The 20,841-nt window shown below is 32.1% G+C and overlaps 1 protein-coding gene across 2 annotated transcripts; it reads right to left on the bottom strand.

Annotated features, from left to right (window-relative positions):
• Positions 1–309: 309 nt before the first annotated feature.
• Positions 310–18,972, bottom strand: LOC107454005 (uncharacterized). 2 transcript variants are annotated; one of them, XM_087165957.1, is made up of 5 exons: positions 18,849–18,972; positions 14,480–14,578; positions 6,529–6,978; positions 2,214–2,285; positions 310–814 (listed from the first exon to the last, which is right to left on the bottom strand). In XM_087165957.1, exons 2-5 carry the CDS (start codon positions 14,574–14,576, stop codon positions 408–410), a joined length of 1,026 nt encoding a protein of 341 aa, XP_087022083.1. In that variant the 5' UTR covers positions 14,577–14,578; positions 18,849–18,972; the 3' UTR covers positions 310–407. The 2 variants fall into 2 exon arrangements, with proteins under 2 accessions (XP_087022083.1, XP_087022084.1); XM_087165958.1 differs by lacking the exon at positions 2,214–2,285.
• Positions 18,973–20,841: the final 1,869 nt, after the last annotated feature.

Here is a 20,841-nt window from a genome sequence, read left to right as displayed (position 1 = left end):
AACCAATATCATAGATATTTCAGATTCATTGTTGAACAGAACCTAATCTTATACCAAAGGAAAAATGAAAAATCAGAAGAAAAACATTTCGCAGCTATAAATATTTATTTAAAAAATCAATGACTATTAATGTTTTTTTTTCATATAAGAAGTATCCATATTTTAAAGACCGTATTAATTCTATAAATCAATTAAACTGTCAGAATTCATAATATCAGAATTCATAAAGGTCCTCGACATTCGTTTAATACATGGAAAATAATACACTAATTGTCTAACTATGCAAATAAATAATTAAAACATTGAACATTTAAGATGTATTTATTCAGATTAAAACTGTATCTTATATCTGAATAAGAATAATTGTTTTTGTTTATTTATATCAAAATTATCCACTATTTTCAATATTACGTCATCAGACTAATCCATCTCATGTATTTATCTTTTCCATAAAAGCCTCCTTTCACAGTATACATGTATCTAGCATTATACATCGCTTCAATATCACCTTTTTTCGTTTCTCCAGACGTTGTATAGTACATCACATACTCATAATCTATTAATTTGCTTATTTCTTTTGCTGCTTTTTTCACTTCTTCAACATTTTCAAAGTCAGAAGTGAAGCATCTTGTTACACCTTTTCTCGGATTGCCAGCACCTGTTGAAGATGCAATGGACGTAACTACGCCACTCTCACACAAGCTTATCAACACCTCCCATCTGTGATCGATTTGATTCAAGTCACCGAAAGAATGCAATGTCCATCTGCCTCTCTTTCTCATCGTTTCTTCAGTGAATGTTATTTTCTGTGTTCCTGTAAAAAAGCACATATTTGAAAACCATTTAAGCAGAACATTTGAGTCTAAAAAATGAATTAACTATTAGACAATATATAATATTAGACAAAAAATATAAGACAATTTGTTAGGATTCAATTCTACTTACTAATATTGCCGTTATATTGGCGAAAATAAGATTTCAAATAATAAATTTCTAATGAGAAGTCACAAATGCATTCATCTCAAAAATAGATCATTTTTATTCAATAGATCATTTTATTCATTTTTATTCAACTTAATGAGGAATACATCAAAGTGCTTAAGCACAATTCATTTTTAATAAAGCTTAATCCACTTTTAATTGTTAATTAATTTTTAACTAAGTTTAATCATTTTTTAAGTTTAATTCAGTTTTAAAGTTTTCTATACTGTGTCTTAAGTAAAATTTCTTATGACATATTGACATTGTCAATAAAATTACTGCAAAAATATAATTAACTTACCTCCTTTGATATTTTAAATTTAAAATTTTCCGTCCTGATATTTTAAATCCAAATTTCAAAAGGAGCAGGACAAATTGATAATATTAACAATTCAGTGATATCATTTGTTAAAAACTTCCTAACAATCGGAAAAGTAAATTATGCCACGATTTTGACAAGAACGGAAGAATTTGCCTGGTGGATTGCCTGTTTATTTACCTGACTTTACGGATATTAATACTGCCTCTGTAGCCTTGCAATTTTGAGACCAACCAAAAAAACAAGGGAATACCTAGATGAAATATTCTGTCAAACTAGCCTTCTTGAAGACCTTTTTGTGGAGAGCCTCATCCGCATTCGAGTTCATGGAGAGGAAAATCTCGAAAACATCGCACAGTTAGCCCGATGGCTAGAGAATTCTAACCCATGATTCGTCTACCACTGAGGATATTTAAAGTCAGCACTATAGAGCCGGGAGAAAAATGCATATCAACCAAACACTGCTGGGATTCAAACCTGGGTTACCTCATTAGGACGCAAGCGCTCTATTACCTGAGCCCCCACGGCTCAGAATGCATATTATAATATTCTACAATATTAAGTATTATTACAAAATTCGTGCTTAGCTAATTAAGCAATGCTTGTTTTTTACAGATTAATATGAATTTCATAACCACGCGGCATTCTAGTGCTCTTCTTTCTTCTCTGATTTCTTTTCACTCGATGCTTAAGTCAGATATTGTTTACTACACCAATTATTTTCATTACTTTATAAATGTTATGGTTGCTTTTGTTTGAGACAGAATGTCATGATTTTCAAATTGGTGCTATTAAACTCAGAATTCAATCTACTCCTGCGTTAACAGCCTCTTATGCCTTTTCCTGAGTTCACCCATATGTTTTATTTCTTACAAAAAGGGAAAATAGTGAAATTATTTCTCTAATAAATTACCATTTAAATTATCTCCGTGTAATATAATGCCACGTTTCCAATATATCTCTGAAGGCTTTAAATGATCCATTTCTGAAAGGAAAAAAATTCGTATATCGAATTTATCTCGAGATTTTAAGCAACAGGAAAAATCACTAAAACGTTTGATGGAATATAAATATATTAACAATTGAATACAAATAATTATTGTATAATACAGGTATAAAATGAATATATAATGTAAACAGATAATGAATACATTCTACTGAACTATATTAACACTTATTATTTAATAATTTATAAAAACCACAAATAGATCTATGTAATTTTTATTAATATGTGCTAAAAGATTAGCAGAAACCACACTGGAGGGTGTCATTGAACAATGCCAACTGAAACGCTATTTTAAACTTATTAATTTTCAATTGTAATCTTAACCGTAATGAAAATGCTTGCGGCAAAAAGCAAGCACTTATACTTTTTAGTGTAGTATCACCCACTGCCTTTGTCTTGTATACAATGTGTTTTAAAATATATTTTCTTTTTGTTACTTACCCCTTCTTTTAGTTATTTCGTATTTATTCTTTTACTATACTTAGTTATTTCGTATTATCTTTTTTGGAAGACAATATACATTAACAGCTAGGACTGGGCTATAAATCGATGTATCGCGACATATCAATTTAACGCATATATTAGCAAGCCGATACAGCAACTTTCGTTTCAGGCGATGCATCAGAAATCTGATGCATCGGATTTCTGATACATCAGTAAGACTAAAGAAGACGAGCGCAAAACGATGTATCGATATAAGAAGCGCAAGGATCTTTTTGCAACTGATACCGACTCGCACTGTGGAAGACGATGTTCGTTTTGTTATGTTGAAATGGCCTTGATTGATGAGTGGTAGAATCAGAACCATAGTTTTGAGAATATATATCGTGATCTCGCATGTTCGTTTTCACGCCTCATAGTTTTTCTTTGTAGCGACTTGATATCGTTTCTTGTAGATTATTTTCAGTGGGATTGACTTTGTGATCGCCGTCGTTACGTTGTTCTGAACGTAATCTATTATTGAAAAAAATATGAGCCATTCTACAAATAAACGCCAATTAGGCGGCCAAAAAAAATTAAAATTTTTTTTTTGGGGGGGCACACTATTTCTACACGAATTTTCTTCTTTTTTACACCCTGAAAAGGCAAGAAAAAATCGAGAACATGGAATTTTTTCTTTGTGACATTCTTTAAATGTGACATACTCTTTTTTGTTTGGCAGCCTAATTTGCGTTTATTTGTAAAATTGCTCATATCGTCGCTTTGAAACTAAACCGTAGTAACTCAAGAAAATCGAAGAATGAGATATTTGGGTCATTTTGTGCACAAAAAAAATCACCCTTTTAGAGAAACAAAGTGTTATCTTTATAATTCCATAAAATTAATTTAGAGAGCAGATAAATCGTTATCGCAATGGCGCGATTAGCATTGGCGTTGAAAGTTAGAAATTGCTCTCCTGAAAAACTTGCTTTTTTGAGTTACCACGGTTTAGTTTCAAAGCGACGATATGAGCAATTCTACAAATAAACGCCAATTTTTATACTAAAATATAATCTTATAGTATAAAATCTCTATAAATACATTTTAGAGAGTATAATAATATTATATTTATGTAAAAATCGTTTTATCTGAATAAATGACTCAGATTTATCTGAGTATGTCAGAAAGAGTATGTCACATTTAAAGTATGTCACAAAGAAACACTTCATGTTCACGATTTTTTCTTGCCTTTTTAGGGTGGGAAAAAGAGGAAAATTCTTGTAGAAATAGTGTGCCCACCCCCCAAAAAAAATTTTTATTCTTTTTTGTCCACCTAATTGGTGTTACCTTGTAGAATTGCCCATATATAAAGAAGTGCTTCTTAATTAATTAGGTAACTATTTTTTTAAAACAAAACTTTTTTTTGATTTTTAAATGTGAAAATTAATTTTGATATTATATGTTTAAGTAATTTTTTACATTATCGAGTTTATTACAATCGGAAATCTAATTTAAGGTGCCCATAAATAATTAAATTATAAAGTAATTAAATTTGTTAGGCTATTTTTTACTTTACTTTAATTTATTAAAAACTTTTTGGATAAAACTTCTAATAATTTTATGGGTTTTTATTACTGATTTTAAATTTATAGATCTTTAGCTGTTTTTATTTTTATAAATAAAATTACAACAAAACTTATTTTTCCTCTTTTGGATTTGGACATAAGTCAATCAACGTTGTTTATTCAAGAAAATTAGTAAGGTTTGCGACTTCTGTTCTCTTTTTTTTATTATCATTTAGCATTTCGTTTTATTAAAGTTAAATATATTATCGAATATCATAATTCTTTTGTTTTTATTTTTAAGAAATTAAACCTTACTTTGTTTTTTCTTTCAGAATTCTTTAATTATTCAATTTAACTTAATCATTTATGTGAAATAATAATGATAAAAAATAGTGTTGTTTTAAAAGCGTTTTCTTTTTAAATTTATATAGCACTTTGTTTTAAGCATACAGATAATTTTTAACGAAATTATTTTTTAAATTTTCTTTCTATATTGTTAGGTAAATATATTGATAAATTTCAATTTTATCTATTTTTTTATTATTTAGTTTTAAACGAAGAAATCTTTCATTATTTGCGCGATCATTTTTAGAAAATATAACATTAATATCTTTCTTAAGCAAAACATACATATCTTCAATTCATAAATTGATTTAAATCAATCTGAGTATGAAGTTTTGATAGAAATTCGACTTTTTGTGCCTTACAAGTAAATGAAATTCAAAAATACTATATCGCGATGCAAAACTGACGATGCATCACGATATAAAATTTCTTACATCGCTCAGTCCTATTCACAACTAGTTAAATGGATCTTTAGTGTTAAATTAGATATAATTTGAGGTTAAATTTGAGAAAGGAGATAATAATATTACAAGAAGTTTTACTCTGTGAATGAATATTTATTTGTTAGTAAAAAAATAAAATTAAAAATAAAAGCTGGTTTTCTGTGGCAAATACAGTTATATTCATTTATTTATATCCCTTTAAATGCTAAAATATTTATGTCACTTTCCATATAAGTAAGAAATATCTTAAACTGGTAAAGAAACAGACAACATTAGTAATAAATATACTGAATTCCAAAGTATTGGGCAATTCCACTGTTTTATAAAGCACATGACGCATGAAATTAAAAACATTTTGAAAATATGTTTCTATTTCGGAAATATCTCATTTTTGAATGTCGAAAGATAAGAATTGTATTCATACTAATGAAATAACCGATGCAAAATTATAATTTCTGCAAGTAATATTGCAGTGCAAAAAGAAAATTCGGTCTAAACTACCAGAATATGTTAAAATTTATAGTATTTCTGGTTTCACACTGTAAAAAATTCAAGATCAAATTATGGTAAAATGTACCAGCACACAGGGTGCAGCTTAAAAACCATATTTACTGGAACGTGCTACGGAACAAGAAGTATAAGTACAGAACAAAAGTATCTAATATACCGTAATTTTTACAGTAATAGTTAATGTGGAATCAATGAATCAGTCTAAATAAATAAATATTACGGTATAATACTTTACGGTAAAAATAGATTTTACGGATTATTCACTCAAAGTGTCGGCATTATTACCAACTGTAATACCGAATCTTAATAACGTAAATTCATCTGGACTTTTTTACAGTATATGGAACATCAATAGCTCGTTAACTTTTACCAATGCGCTTTAGTAATAATTTTAGTAAAATTAACAGTAAGATGTGATTTTAAATTAAGTGATAAAATTCGATTATTTTCTCATTATACCTTAGAGCATGGCATAAAAACCATTTCTTCAGCTTTATTTATTTATTTACTTTTGAACTGTTTATTAAATAGGGAGTAATAAGGACTAAAATTTTGAAAACCGGAATTTTCAGTAAGCCGTTAGCTTATGAACAGAAGAAATGGGCAGATTTAAATCTCAACGATTGCAAGTATAAAAAAAACTATGATTTTGTTTTCAAATTTATTCTAAAATACATTATATTTTACAAGAAATCGTACATTAACAAAAATGTTTCTGTCACCCAGGAATCTAACGGTCCAATATGGTAGATTATTGTAACGACGAATGGAAAAAGTAATTCTTGGAGTAACTTTTTCTATGCAATACTCTATGAAGTGTGCATGAAATACGTGAAATTTTGTATGCAATTGGAAACTCTTTCATCCCACTTGAGTAATAAACATAATAGTAATAAACACAGCACTTATACATAAACAATAATGTTTGCTTATATTCACCTTTTTTGCAGAACTCTCCGTTCACTGTGTGCTCATACAAGTACATTTCCTTTTCCTCTAATTCTCCCTTCAGACCCGTAGATAATTTAGAAGCCTTATAATACATTGAAAATTTATAGTCTACTAATATTCTGATTTTATCTGCTGCGTATTTAACCTCTTTTTGATTGTTAGAATCAGTAGTGTAGCAAATAGTAGTGTAGAAAGCTGTACAATGAGGAGGAACGTCAGAACAGGCTATGGTGGACGATTTAATTGCAGCTAGAGTTCCATTATTGCATAAATTTTGCAACACAACCCATCTCCGATCCAATTCTCTCAGATCGTTATTAACAAACAATAACCATTTACCTCCTTTCTGATTTAATTCATCATCACTTATGGAAGTCGCAGAGTAAAATAAAGATTTCTTGTTTTCAGTTTTCGAGGGCAGATTATCATCAAACACTTCTAGTAAGGAAAAAAAATTAAAACGTATCAGCCATATTCATTAATTAAATGTAAATGAATACTATTTTTTTACATAAATTATTATTAAAAAATACATTACAAAATATGTAATAAATTTTTGCATATACAATCTTTATGAAATCACAAGCATAATAAATGTATTTTAAGTGTATTTTGTATAATTTAATTTGACTATAGGAAAATAATGTTTTCAAATAAACTGAAGAAAAGTTGCGTTACTGTTAAGGTTTATGCACTATATAACAAAAAAATCGACGCACCAAGAAGCAATCATCCGATTGCTTTGAAATTTCGTATGCATGAATGTTTTGAACAGATATGCAAATGATTAAGATTTGGTGTCCAATGAACGAATAGTTTGATCTCTGGCGCATCGGAACTGCACATCCAGGAGACGTAATAAGGAGCAGTTCTTCAACGGTTGTTAAAACTTCCGGTTTAATTGCGATTCAGATTACCCTTCAACAACTTAAAAAATGCCTCGCTGCAGGATTCTCGCTTATTACGAGCAACTTTCAGAGTTTGACAAAGGCCGTATCTTTGGATTGAAAGAGGCCGGTTGGACAAATCGAAAAATCGCTCTTCATTTGAGTCGAAGCGATGCGGCGATTCGAAGATGCTGGCAAAGATGGGTGGAAAATGGCAGAGTTCAGCGTCAGGATGGTAGCGGTCGACTTAGGGGCTACAACAGAGCGTGAGGGCAGAGTGATTGTTCGAGCAGCTGTCACAGATCCTTCTTCATCTTTATCAACCATCAGACGTTCAACCCAAACACCAGTGTCCACCATGACCATTCACAGACGGTTGAGAGAGCGAAATCTACGCTCGCAACGACCGTTACGCCACCTGCCACTCACGCCTAGACACTGCCGAGCCAGATTACAGTGGTGCATGGCTTGATCAGGCTGGAATGATGCCCGGTCGGATTTTCGGGAGCGACTCAAGTCTTTGACGAGTGAAGACGTGTTTTTTCTCTAAGCGACTAATGGCGTACAGTAGATCAACTCGCGGCGGAAAGGTGTTTCATCTTCCCTGCCGTGCTTTAGTTTCGACCAACATCAATCAAACTTCTTTAGATGTTCTGTATGAGAACTTCAGAATTCCACAGCATTTTTTGCCACCTAGAGAAGCTGACGATCAGGAGATCGAAAAATTCTACACACAGTTCTCCTTAGAGGACCTGTATCTAATCAACGCTTATTTCCAAGATTTCACCGGAAGAATTGATATCAACGGACCTTACTATCCACACTTCGTGCATATATCTAAATTTGCCTAATTTCGTAGAAATCAACTGGAGAAGGAGCTAAATGAAAATGAAGTCACAGTGCCTACTCCAATCCCTGAACCTAGTAAAGAGACCCCGATCTCTGACACTGAACCTCAGATTCAAAGTACCAGCGAACCCCCGGCAAAGAAGAGGAAAAAGAAAAAGAAGAGGCAAGCCAATAATGAGAATGCTGCAAAGACTCCAACCTGCCCCCCTGCTTCTGAGACCCTTCCACAGCCGGAGACTCCCATCTCAGCCCCCATGGAAACAACGGAACAGAACTCCAGCAAACAGATAGAGACTCCCACTACAGATGAGAAAGCGCAATCCAAGTTCCTGAAAGTTGTCATACGTGGCCTTCCTAAGGACTTTGACCCAGCAGAAATTTCCCTTGAATTGGGGAAATTGAACATAGAAATCTACAAAGTTGTTCAGTTCCAAAAGAGGGTGGGCGGAGCCTATAGGCTCCTCCCCCTCTATCTAGTTATCCTGCCGAAGCTAGCGAACCACGACAAAGTCTACTTTACGGTCAAAATCAAGCAACACCCGGTTAGCGTCGAGAAATTCCATGGCGGCCGCAGGCCGCTACAATGTTTCCGGTGCCAAGGATATGGACATTCTCAGCGAACGTGCACAGAGAAGCAAAGATGTATGAAATGTGCCGGAGGGCATTTTTCTTTTCAGTGTACGAAGAGCAGAGAAACACCAGCTACCTGCTGCAATTGCGGAAAGAATCACACATCGAACTTCTCTGGGTGCGAGGCGTCACTAATGAAAGAACTGCAAGAGCTCATGAAAGATCAAGATGTGCTAAACCTACTACAAACTCTACTAAAGGGGTCTTCCCCTTCCCAGTGATGCTCCATCCTTTCAACCCAAGTTTTACTCCAACAAAGATGTTACCTGAACTTTTTAGTTTATCTTATGGACTAACTTAGGACTTTCTAGCTTATGTCACTACATTTTAGATGAATCGGTTAGTGGCGCTTCGCGCCAAAATGCCGAGATGTTTCACATTCATAGCTCATAGCTCATAGGGTGCATGGTTATCGATGGTAATCTGCTTATGGTAAACGTTAGCTTAGTCGCTACTTATGCCTCTTCGACGAAAGAGAGCAAGTTTTCAGCAAATTACGGAGTTTGAACTAGGGAGAACCATCGGCCTTCGGGAAGCTGGATTATCTTATCATGCAGATGCCGCTCGTGTGCAGCGTAACAGCAGCACAGTGATACGTGTTTGGAAGCAGTGGACGAACGAGTGTCAGACAACTCGGAAATCCGGGAGTGGACCCCGAAAGTTCACGTCAGCTCACGACAATAGACACCTGGTCCGCATGGCTCCGACTGACCGTACGGCCCCCACTAGACAACTCACAGTGGTCAATAGCTACAGGAGTTTCATTGTGTGCTTCATCAATTCATAAACGTCTGCTGCAGCGTGGACTGCGCGCAATTGACTCCTTTATACAGGATCCCCCTCACGCTAAACCATCTCCGCCTGCGGCTGCAATGGGCCAGTCAGCATAGGGACTGGCGTGCTGATTGGCAGCGTGTCGTGTTTTCTGACGAATCCCGCTTTATTTTGTAGCACCATGATGGCTGCATTCGTGTCAGATGCTATGCCGGCGAACACCACCTTCCGGAGTGCGTTATCGAACGCCACAGTGGACGAACACCCGGAGTTATGGTCTGAGGTACCATTTTATATCATGGACGATCTCAATTGCTACGAATTGTGGGTAATCTGAACAGCAACCGGTATTTCAGTGAAGTTCTTCAGCCCCAAGCTGTTCCCTTCCTTCAAGCCTTGCTAGGCGCTGTATTTCAACAGGACAATGCCCGCCCTCATATTGCTAGGACTGTTCAATCCTTCCTTGCATCGCGGCAGGTACAACTTCTTCCTTGGCCTGCGTATTCCCCAGATATGTCGCCGATTGAACATGTGTGGGATTTCGTTAGTCGGCGTCTCACTTGTGATCCTCGTCCTGTTGCTTCTACAGACGAACTTTGGGTACGCATACAAACAATATGGAATTCTCTTTCTCAGACAGACATTCAAAGTTTGCTTGACTCCATGCCGCGTCGTGTAGCAGCACTTATTGCGGGGCGTGATGGTTACATAAAATACTGATTTTGATCTATTGTTATTGTTTGTTTGCTTTAAAAGTTTAATCATTTATTTGTACTACTACTAGTCAGCTTTGTATTAAATTTCATTTAATTATGACGATTCCTTCATGGTGTTGCAATTTTCACAAACATTCGTTTACAAATTTAAATTATTCCGTTAGGCAGAATTGTTCGGAAAATGATTTTCTCGCATGACTTTAGCATTAGCCATTGTTGCAAATAAAACTGTAGACTGTTCTGTTTCAACTTATATTGCACATTCAATTATTTTTTACTGGTCCAAAGATCACAAAGTTATCTGAAACCCCGTGTTTGCTTTGTTTATGTTTGTGCTTTTAACGCGTTTCTATGGAGTGAAACAATTTTAAATCAATGGTAATTTAAATAAATAAAAATAATAAACTAAAAATTAAAATCAATAGATAAAATTTCTTTTTCGTGCAAATTCATAAAAAGTTTGATAATAAAATTATATTTGATTTTAAAATTATATTATACGATTATATTATAAAATTATATTATAATATTCTTCCGAATTTAAAAATAAATTAATGTCTATAACTTTCAAAATTAAAAATAATTAAATAAATAACAACAATTTTGCAAAAACATTAAAGAACATAAGAATATTATTCAATAAAATTTTAGGTTACTTTGAATTTTCCCTTAGGAAAATTTGCCATAGAGAAGCCTATGGTAATCTATGGCAACCTATGGCTACCATAGAAATTTGTATGGCAAAATACTATACGCCTATGGTTACCATAGAGATTTGTATGGCACAACACCATAAGCCTATGGCTACCATAGAGATTTGTATGGCAGTATACCATAGACTAATGGTAACCATAAGGATTTGTATGGTACGTCACCATTGGCCTATGGCAACCACAGAAATTTGTATGGCAGTGTACCATAGGCCAATGGTAACCTTAAAGATTTGTATGGCAGTATACCATAGAGAAAAGTTGATCTAGATCTCTACCAACGAAACAACAACTTCTATGGAGTCCTCAAAAACATCTTCTAAAAGAAATAAATATCCATTATTTCACCCCGAAGTTAATTAAATTCAACATGTAAACCCACAAGGCATTCCTGGTGAGTCTTTTCCGGCCTCCGGGTGGCCAATTTTTCCATTTTTGAGTGTTTAAAATCAGATTTTCCATTGATTTAGGCTTAGAGTATCAGACCGCCATATTAACGTGTCATCCACTACAAGTGGAATCTTTCGCAAACTTTGGCTACTTATTTTAATATTTTTTCGATCTCATTCTTGGTCAAAAACAATTTATTGCAAACGCCTATGCGATTATCTATCTGAATTTATTAAGTTTTTTAATTTCCGGCTGTCTGGTACTTTAATCAGCGTTTACATTCTCATTAGTTTTTTATTTTAATTCCACTTAGGTTCTTGCAATGCTTTTTTACATTATCTTACATATGTTAGGGCTTTATATTTATTTTTTGTGTTTAATTTTTGCTTGCCATTAAATTGTTTTTTATCATGTCTCTGTGTTTTACTATTTTACAACTAATATTTCTTAAGTATCCACATATATTTGTACAATGTTCTGCTTCATGTTTATACATAGCTTAGGGTCATCACTTAACTAGATTTGCTGGATTACTGGTTGACAATTGTTTTGCTTCAATATCATCAACTGAACAGTCCCTGGCCATATCATCTGCTGCTATAACCAAAAATGCTTCTAACAATTTAATCTTTCCTTAAGTTTACAACTTTTTCGTCATAGTGATTCCCTATACCTAATTAATTTTTATTTACTATCCTTGACCAAGTGTAAATTTGTCAATAACAATTATTAATTTCACCAATTTTAATCATGTCTCAAACATGTTTTGTATTTACCAATGTTTCTATATTGTGTTCTCTTTTCTAAATGTGCTTAACACAAATCAACATAAATTTTCTGAGTTTTTTTATCCCTCACTAGTAGGGGATCAACTAATTTAGCCTGTTTTCTATTCTTAGCTTTTCATAGTCTAATACCATCTTTTTTATAGATAAAATTTTGTTCACATGCCACCACTGGTTGCACCGTTACATATTCAGCTTTTGTCCCGTTTGATCTATTTTAAACTAATTTCGCTTCGACCACCGGCCCCACTCTTTATCTTTTGAGTTTTAATAGTATTTTATTGTTTTAGTAGTCTGTTTAATTTTTAGTTTAGTATCACATATCAAAATTTAAAGAATTTTCATACTCGCTCCGACCATCGGACCGTTATTTTGCTTCGCGTTCTTTTAGATTCCTCTAATATCTGAGGCTTATCTAACTAATTATGATACCAATCAATCAAATTAACGTTTTTTATACTCGCTCCGACCTCCGAACCCACTTTCTATTTTCTTGTTTTTACAGCTTTAACAAATATTAGTTACCTGTACTCAATATATTTTGTTCCTAATCGACATAACCAATATTTTCCCCACTCGCTCCGTCCACAGGACCCATTTTCTAGCGGTTAGTACTAACTGTTTGAAATTTATTTGAATAAGAACCGCATACAAAAAGGATTCTGCAAGTAAAACAGGAGAAGTTTATCAAAGAAATTTTAAAAAAAGCTTTCTGGATATATATTTATTCTACAATTATTAAGTTTTGCATTTTTAATATCCATTGCGAAAGATTCTTGTAAGTAATTATTTTTTGACGTATGGTAAAATATCAACGAGAAATGTTGCCATAGCTGTATGGCAAAGGTATACCATAACCTATGGAAAAATATTTCCTCATAAACTGTAGCACATCTTAGTTTTATGGCAAAAATTTGCCATATAAAAAAATGCCATAGGATATTCCTATGGGGTTTTGCCTATGGCAAAATTTTGCCATACACTTATGGCAAAACTTTGCCATACAAAAAAATGCCATAGGACATTCCTATGGGGTTTTGCCATATGGCAAAATTTTGCCATTCAAAAAAATGCCATAGAATATTCCTATGGGGTTTTGTCTATGGCAAAAATTTGCCATACATGTATGGCAAAATTCTGCCATACGTATATGGCAAAATTTTTGCCATAGGCAAAACCCCATAGGAATATCCTATGGCATTTTTTTATGGCAAACCTATGGCAAATTTTCCTAAGGGTTCGACTTCCTAGAAATGTACTTTTAAATCGTTACTCTTTTAGTTTAGTACTTGTATTTTTACTTGTACTTTTTACTCGTTACTTTTTAAAATAAGAACTTTTTACTTTTTGCTCGTTACTTTTTTGTAAAATACTTGTACTTTTACTCGTTACTTTTTAAAAGTAACGTTGCCATATATGGTCCTGACGATCATCGAAGACGTGTTTGGATACGCACAGGGCAGAGGGGGATCTTGCCTTCACTATTGCAAGCCACACCGGCCCTCAACAAGGCATTATGGTCTGGGGTGCCATTTCCTTTGACAGCCGGACCCTTTTGGTCGTCATTAGAGGTATACTTACTGCACAGCGGTATGTCGACGACATCCTAAGACCTGCTTTGCTACCGTTCCTTTTGCAACGGGCTGATTTTACAGCAGGACAATGCCAGACCACATACGGCACGTGTTGCTATGAATCTTCTGCAAGCTTGTCAAACTCTTCCTTGGCCTGCCAGATGACCAGACCTCTCTCCCATCGAGCATGTCTGAGATATGATGGGAAGGCGATTGCATCTGACACGAAATGTTGATGACCTCGTTCGACAATTGGAACGAATTTGGTCGGAAATGCCGCAAGAGACCATCCGGGAGCTTTATCGGTCTATGCCACGCCGTGTGACAGCTTGTATCCAGGCTAGGGGTAGGTCAACACCTTATTGAACTTGTACTGTAACTCTGCAATAAATTATTCAATTGTTCTGAAATTTTAATTATTTACTATTCTGTACTTCTGTACATTGTCTTCCTATCCACCAATTTTCGTTTCAATCGGACAACTCCTTCTTAGTGCGTCGATTTTTTTGTTATAGAGTGTATTATTGTATTCTGTTACATTCCTTTTCTATTACTATATAATTTCTATTTCTATTACAATCTCCAATTCTCTTTGATACTTATGAGTAAACAAAAACCATTTACTTCCTTTCTGTTTTAATTCATCTTCCGTTATAGAATTTTCAGAATAAAATAAAGATTTCTTGTCTTCAGTTTTCGAGAGCTGATTATCCTCAAACATTCCTATTAAGAATAAAAAATGTAAAAGTATCAGCCGTATTGATTAATCAAATGTATATGATTACTCTCTTTGCATACATATAATCATTAAAAAATGAAGAGTATATAAGTTTTTACATCCACAATAGTTTGGAAATCTCAAGCATAAAAATATATATTTATAGTGTATTTCTTAAAATTTAATTTCACTATATAAATAATTTTTTTACAAAAAAACAAAACAAAAGTTAAATTTCTGTTAAAATTTCTATTACAGTATTGAATAGATAAAATAACTAGATGATAGTTTGAAAAAAGTAATTTCAAATAACATGAGTAAAAATAATTAACTGATAAATATCTATTTCTATTTTAAATTGATGAGGCTTGAATGTTCTCCTTAAGCGTAATAAAAAAAAGTTAACTAAACCGGATTTGTTATAAAGCTGAGATTAAAACTACGGATATTTTTTACGCTGATTAAATTACAATGAAATAATTAGTAAGTAGTAATTAGTAAAAGTAGTACTAAGTAATATAAATACTTAGTGATTAGTAGCGTTCAAAAATTCTTTATCTTTAAAATCGTAATAATTAGTTGACAATTTTGTAACAATATAACATTGATTTAATTCTTTTTTAAAATAATAAATTATTGTTCTTGCATTTTAAACCTTCAATTTTATGGAGATTTTTATTTTTAATCTTTATCACCCAATAAATACTGTTCGATTAAATGCGTTTTTCAAATTGGAAATAGTTTAAATGTTTCATGTCTTTATTCACTGAGAAGAAAAGTATGGTGAAAACTAACAGAATGCGGTAAATTTTATCATGTTTTTAGCTCTAAGGAAGCACCAAAAAGCTCGATAATTTTTAAAGGTGCGCTTTGGTAATGATTTTGGTATAGTAAATAATAAAATATGATGTTCGAATATGGGATAAAATTTGGTATATATGGTAAAATTTGGTTATTTTATTATGATAATTTAAAGCAGGAGATAAAAATATTATTAAGTGAAATTTACTTATCAATTTCGTATTTTTTGCTAAATGTCTGGCAATAACAGCTATACAGGGTAACAAAAAAGTATAGGGATCACTTTTATGGCTATCTACCACTAAAGTTTTAAAACCTTTTCACATATATAGCTTACTGATCTAAAGCTCTGCTATTAGACTTTCAATTGCAATACTATTTCATAAAATCACAAAAATGCCTTTGAAGAAATTTGACAAAAAGCTAATTGGTCAAGTACAAGCATTTTTAGAACTTTGCTGGAGCCACAGGATTATACAAACCCATTTTAAAAAGAAAGGTATTGCGATTTCACTCAGCCATATCAGTCGCATCAAGAATTCAAAACTCGGATCGATTCAAAATAATGCAAAACCAAAAAGAAGTGGACGGCCAAGCAAATTGAAGAAATCAGATTTCAAGAAATCAGATAAGATGATATCAAAACCGGATCCACCAACACTGGCAAGCATGGCTAAAGCTCTTAACGTGAGTCAGCAAGTTGTAAGCCATCAACTAAGACAAAAGTTGAAGAAAAATGCCATAAAAAACCTAAATGTCATCATTTAAGTGAGAGATCGGTGCAGATTAGGAGACAACGTTCATAGCCCCTCTACAAGCTTCTCCGTAAGGACAGATGGCGAAAGTTCATTACAACTGATGAAGCTTGGATCTATCTATCTGATACCAATTCTAAATCTAAAGTTCAATATCTTAGTCGCGGGCAGAACAGGCGAGACTTGACACCATCAACCACGGTGCTTCATCCCAAAGGCGTAATGGTTTGGATGGGCATATACGCCCATGGTGTGACCAAACCTCGGTTCTGTGAAACCTGGGGCCAAAATAAAGTCTGAGTATTATATACAGAAGATATTAAAGCCCTTTCTTAAGGATGATTACTGCATATTGTACTCTAATGGTGATGCTGTGTTCCATCAGGACTCTGCCCCATCGCATGCATCTAAGGTCACTCCTACCAAATTCCTACCAGATCAGCAAGTGCAATTCCTGAGACCAGAACAATGGATTCCAAACAGTCCTGATGCTGCACCATGCGACTATTTCCTATGGGGACATCTGAAAAACAAACTGAATAAGCGAAGAATTTCTACAATGAGAGGCCTTCAAAGAGCTATTAGAGAAGAGGTGAAGAAAATCCCCCAGGAAATCATTTTGCGAGTTTTAAAATCCTGGCCGAAGCGTTGTAGACAAATCTATTATGCCGTAGGTCGACATATTGAGAAGCATCGCTGAATTTATGTAATAAATTTTGGAAATATAAACATTCAAAAATGATCCCTATATTTTTTTGTTACCCTGTAATTCTGAATACCAGATATTCTAGTAAACCATTATTATGTGAACAGAAAAATTACCAAATAAATAGTTTAAACCATATATTTTATTTTTCATTACCAGAATTATGTTTTCTTTTGCTTGCCAAGGATGACATTGCAGTACGGTAAACTTACCAGATTTTTTTCTCCGTCTTGATACAAGATTTTATAAACTGAACCGAAAAAATTATTACAACGCCTTAGAAATTTTCTTATTTTGTTCACTTTTTGTCTTATTTTTCTTTTGACATAGCGGACAAAGAAGACAAACCTTCATCCACTGTTTCTGGCTTTCCCAATTTATTGTCTATATCAATAACGGGGTGAGTATCGGTATTAAAAAATCATAAGCATAGCCGGTGCTTTAGGTGTTACATTTACCATAACATTCTGTTTCGCTATTCAACAACTTACAGATTAAAACTTGAAATCACGTGAACGTGTAGAGAAATCCTCAAGCTGGATGATAAAAAAAATAAAAACTAATAATTTATTAACTAGTTCGATAATTATTAACTATTAAGTTTATTGTGAAAATTTCCATACGACTTGCTCTGCATGCTACGCAAACATATATGCAGAAATATATATAAAGTTAATTCTTCTATTTTCTTTCCATTATTAATACCCCAAAAGTTATTACATTTTTGTTTTAAGGAGATTACCGAAATTTTACAAAAATTTTAATGCTGAAAATTTATTTTGTTAACTTAAAATAATTAAGAAGCATTTTGTGCCAAATGGTTCATTAAATTAAAGATATCAATGCCATATTTTGATAATTTTGAACAAAATTGAAGAAACTTAAATAACTAGTAGAACTAAAAGTTTATTTGCTATCATTTATGCTATGTTGTGTTCAAAGTATTAAAACATTTGGATAGATTTGCTTTAACTAAAATATTCCTTAAACTGTATCTATAAACATCTAAACGAAATTCGAAAAAGGTCGAAGAGGAAAACATAAAAAAGATATTTAAAAAAAAATGTAAGAAGACGAAAATAGATTAAAATCTATTCAAAATATTTGTGTGGAATTCTAATTCAGAAAGCTGTTTTTAACCACACAACCTCATATTGCAATCAGAGTGTACCAAAGATGATGCTATTAATGATTTACTTTTACAGTTGAAAGTTAAATTAGAAACAAAAGTTATTTTAGAAAAAAAAACTGGGATCTCAAACATATCTCTTCTCATCTTTCAAAGCTATCTAATTTTTATTATAAGAAATCTAATGCAAACTTAAACAAAAAATGCAATTGTTTGCTTATATAAAATAGCTTTAACATTCATAATTGGTAAATTTGTTTTTCCACATAATTATATCTGTTAGATTCATTTTTATAGACGTAAAGTTTTATTCAGGGATGCGTCTTTTCATGACGCCAGCAGTAGTGGCATTTTCGAGCCAAGAAAATGTTACATGACTAAAAATAAAATTGCATGCGAAAAATTATGTACCTTTGAAAACAATTTTGAAGTTAATGGATGTAACCTCTAAGAACGACCAGCCTCTATCTACGAACATTTTACAGTGGAACGGAAAGTGGTCGCTCCAGAGAGGTTTTACTGTGTATATATATATATATCACAATAGAGACAAAAACAATACGATGAAAAGAGAAATAATTAAGAAAAATAATAAGTTGTTGTTTTTTTAACTTTCTATAAGTAAATAAAATTAAAATTGAAGTCTAACAATTCTGTTTTAAACAAGAATTTTCAAATAAAACTCAATATGATCTAAATTCTATATTTATTAATACCATTTTTTCTTTGGTCATAATTATACACAATACTCAATGCTTTTTACCAAGAATCAATAAAATTTGAAATACATTTAATTTAAACTTGCAGTAACAGATTATAATTTTTAAATAACCATTAAAAATTATTTCATTTTTAAACAAAATCAGAGCGAAACAAATACTTACTCGAATTTGTCGAACACAAATATTTCGAAACCAAACGCAGAGTAAGCTGTGGGATTAAAGTCTTGGTTTTTAAAATCAAATGAAATTTGATAATGATGGTAATTACTTTTATTTATTACGAAAGAATTATCTGTAAAAAAATAATCATATAACCAACAATTGTTTTCATCACCATATTATTATCTCTGTCCCTTCTATTTTCGGAAGGAAGATGGGAAGTCCCTTCTATCTTTGGAATCCTTCCAAAGTTTGGAAGGGTTTGGAAAATATTCCATGTTAAAATTTCAGTTCAATCCTTTATTCTAAATTATCCATTTTTATTTATTGACATTAAAATCCTCTTAGAAAATCGTCATATTCGTTTTCCTTTTTCAAATTTTTTTCGGTTATATTCCATGATTTTTTTTTTCATTTTGTCCGGAAAATAAATACAATTTTTAAAAAAATATTAATTTTTATACCTTTTATATTATTAAACAATTGTAAATTTATTTGAAGGAAATTACTCATTCGTTATAAAAGATTATAGTTTGAAGAAATTATAGGATTATATTGAGGATTATAGTTTGAGGTATTGTATATAAATGATAGGTATAATCTTGAGTTAACTGTTTTAAATTCAAGAACAAAATAATAATAATGATATTTTAAAAATTCCAGATGCGCCTCTATTTTTGAAAGATTTAAAAATTTATAAAAAATAAATTTAAAAAAAAACGTGGTTGCTACAATTTTATGTCTAAGATTTCGCAATTTAATAAAAACTCTGTAGATTTTATAATTGAAGCATAACTCTAATTTATTCCATGTCCTAAATTTTCTATATTAGTATGTGCGAAAATTATTCATGATATAATTTTTTGCGCTATATGCGTTGTAAAGGGGTTTACAGATAATACTTCTGTACAGTGCACAAAGTAAAAAAATAAAAAATGGCTCATCATGAATATCTTTTATCTAATGATTACCTCTACCTTTTTTCGATGGATTCGGACATTATCATCGTCTACACACTGTATTTTGGGAAGCATAAATTGGAATCCGTCGACAAAAAAATGTATGTTTATTTAGAAAAAGCACGATTTTGTGTCTTTTTCATAAACTAAAATTTCATCTGATATAATTGATTAGTATGTAAATTTACCCCTTATACCATTAAGATTGAGTCCTAAAACGTTAAAATCCGATCATTACATCAAATATTATTCAGAGTGATCCATTTTTATCCTGAACACTGTACATCATTTCAACTTAACTTGACATCATTGCTTAAGCTGATATATTCTTTCACTACAAGTGTTATACCAAGGTATGTTTTCTTAACTCTAGAAATGGAAAATATTTAAATATTTTAAAAATATGAAAAAATAATTCTTATTCTTGACATAGTTATGAATTGCTAATAATTGTCGGGCTAATACAATGCCTTGAACTCAAATTTCCGTTTAAAATATTTCTTGCACCATATACACAATAAAGAGGTTTTCAGATTATACTTATGCACTTTATTTCAGATACTTATACACTTTTTCACCTTAACTTGACAACATTAAATAAATGCAGACATAAATACTTCAAGTATATAATATTTAGTTGTATTTTCGTATAAATCATAGTTAAAATCAAATACTTTTAAGAATATTTATCTTAAAAAATATTTTTTATTCATTGAATACACATTAATATCTGCCAGATCAAGTGCCTACGACGCATTCAAATGTGGTTAAGACTAAATGAATATCCCCAAAATCTGAGTGAACAATACCTTCTGTAAAATTTTGTGAAAGTGTTGTCTGAAAACAAAGCTGAGGGTAAAATTTTAAGACAATACTTTCGCAAAAAATGGGGCAAAGAATAATTCTTGTTGTCGTTGTTGTTGCTTAACTCCCATCTGATCTAACGGAGTCAGACCAGATCTAAGAATCCCTTGACATTCAGAAAATCATATGCAGGAATAGACGATGAATGACTTTCCTAACATGAGTCCCAAACA

This window comes from Parasteatoda tepidariorum, chromosome 6 (genome assembly GCF_982258835.1).
Source record: "Parasteatoda tepidariorum strain Cologne lab strain chromosome 6, Ptep-v5.0, whole genome shotgun sequence".
Taxonomy (NCBI): Eukaryota; Metazoa; Arthropoda; class Arachnida; order Araneae; family Theridiidae; genus Parasteatoda; species Parasteatoda tepidariorum.
This window is presented reverse-complemented; position numbering and strand designations above follow the sequence as displayed.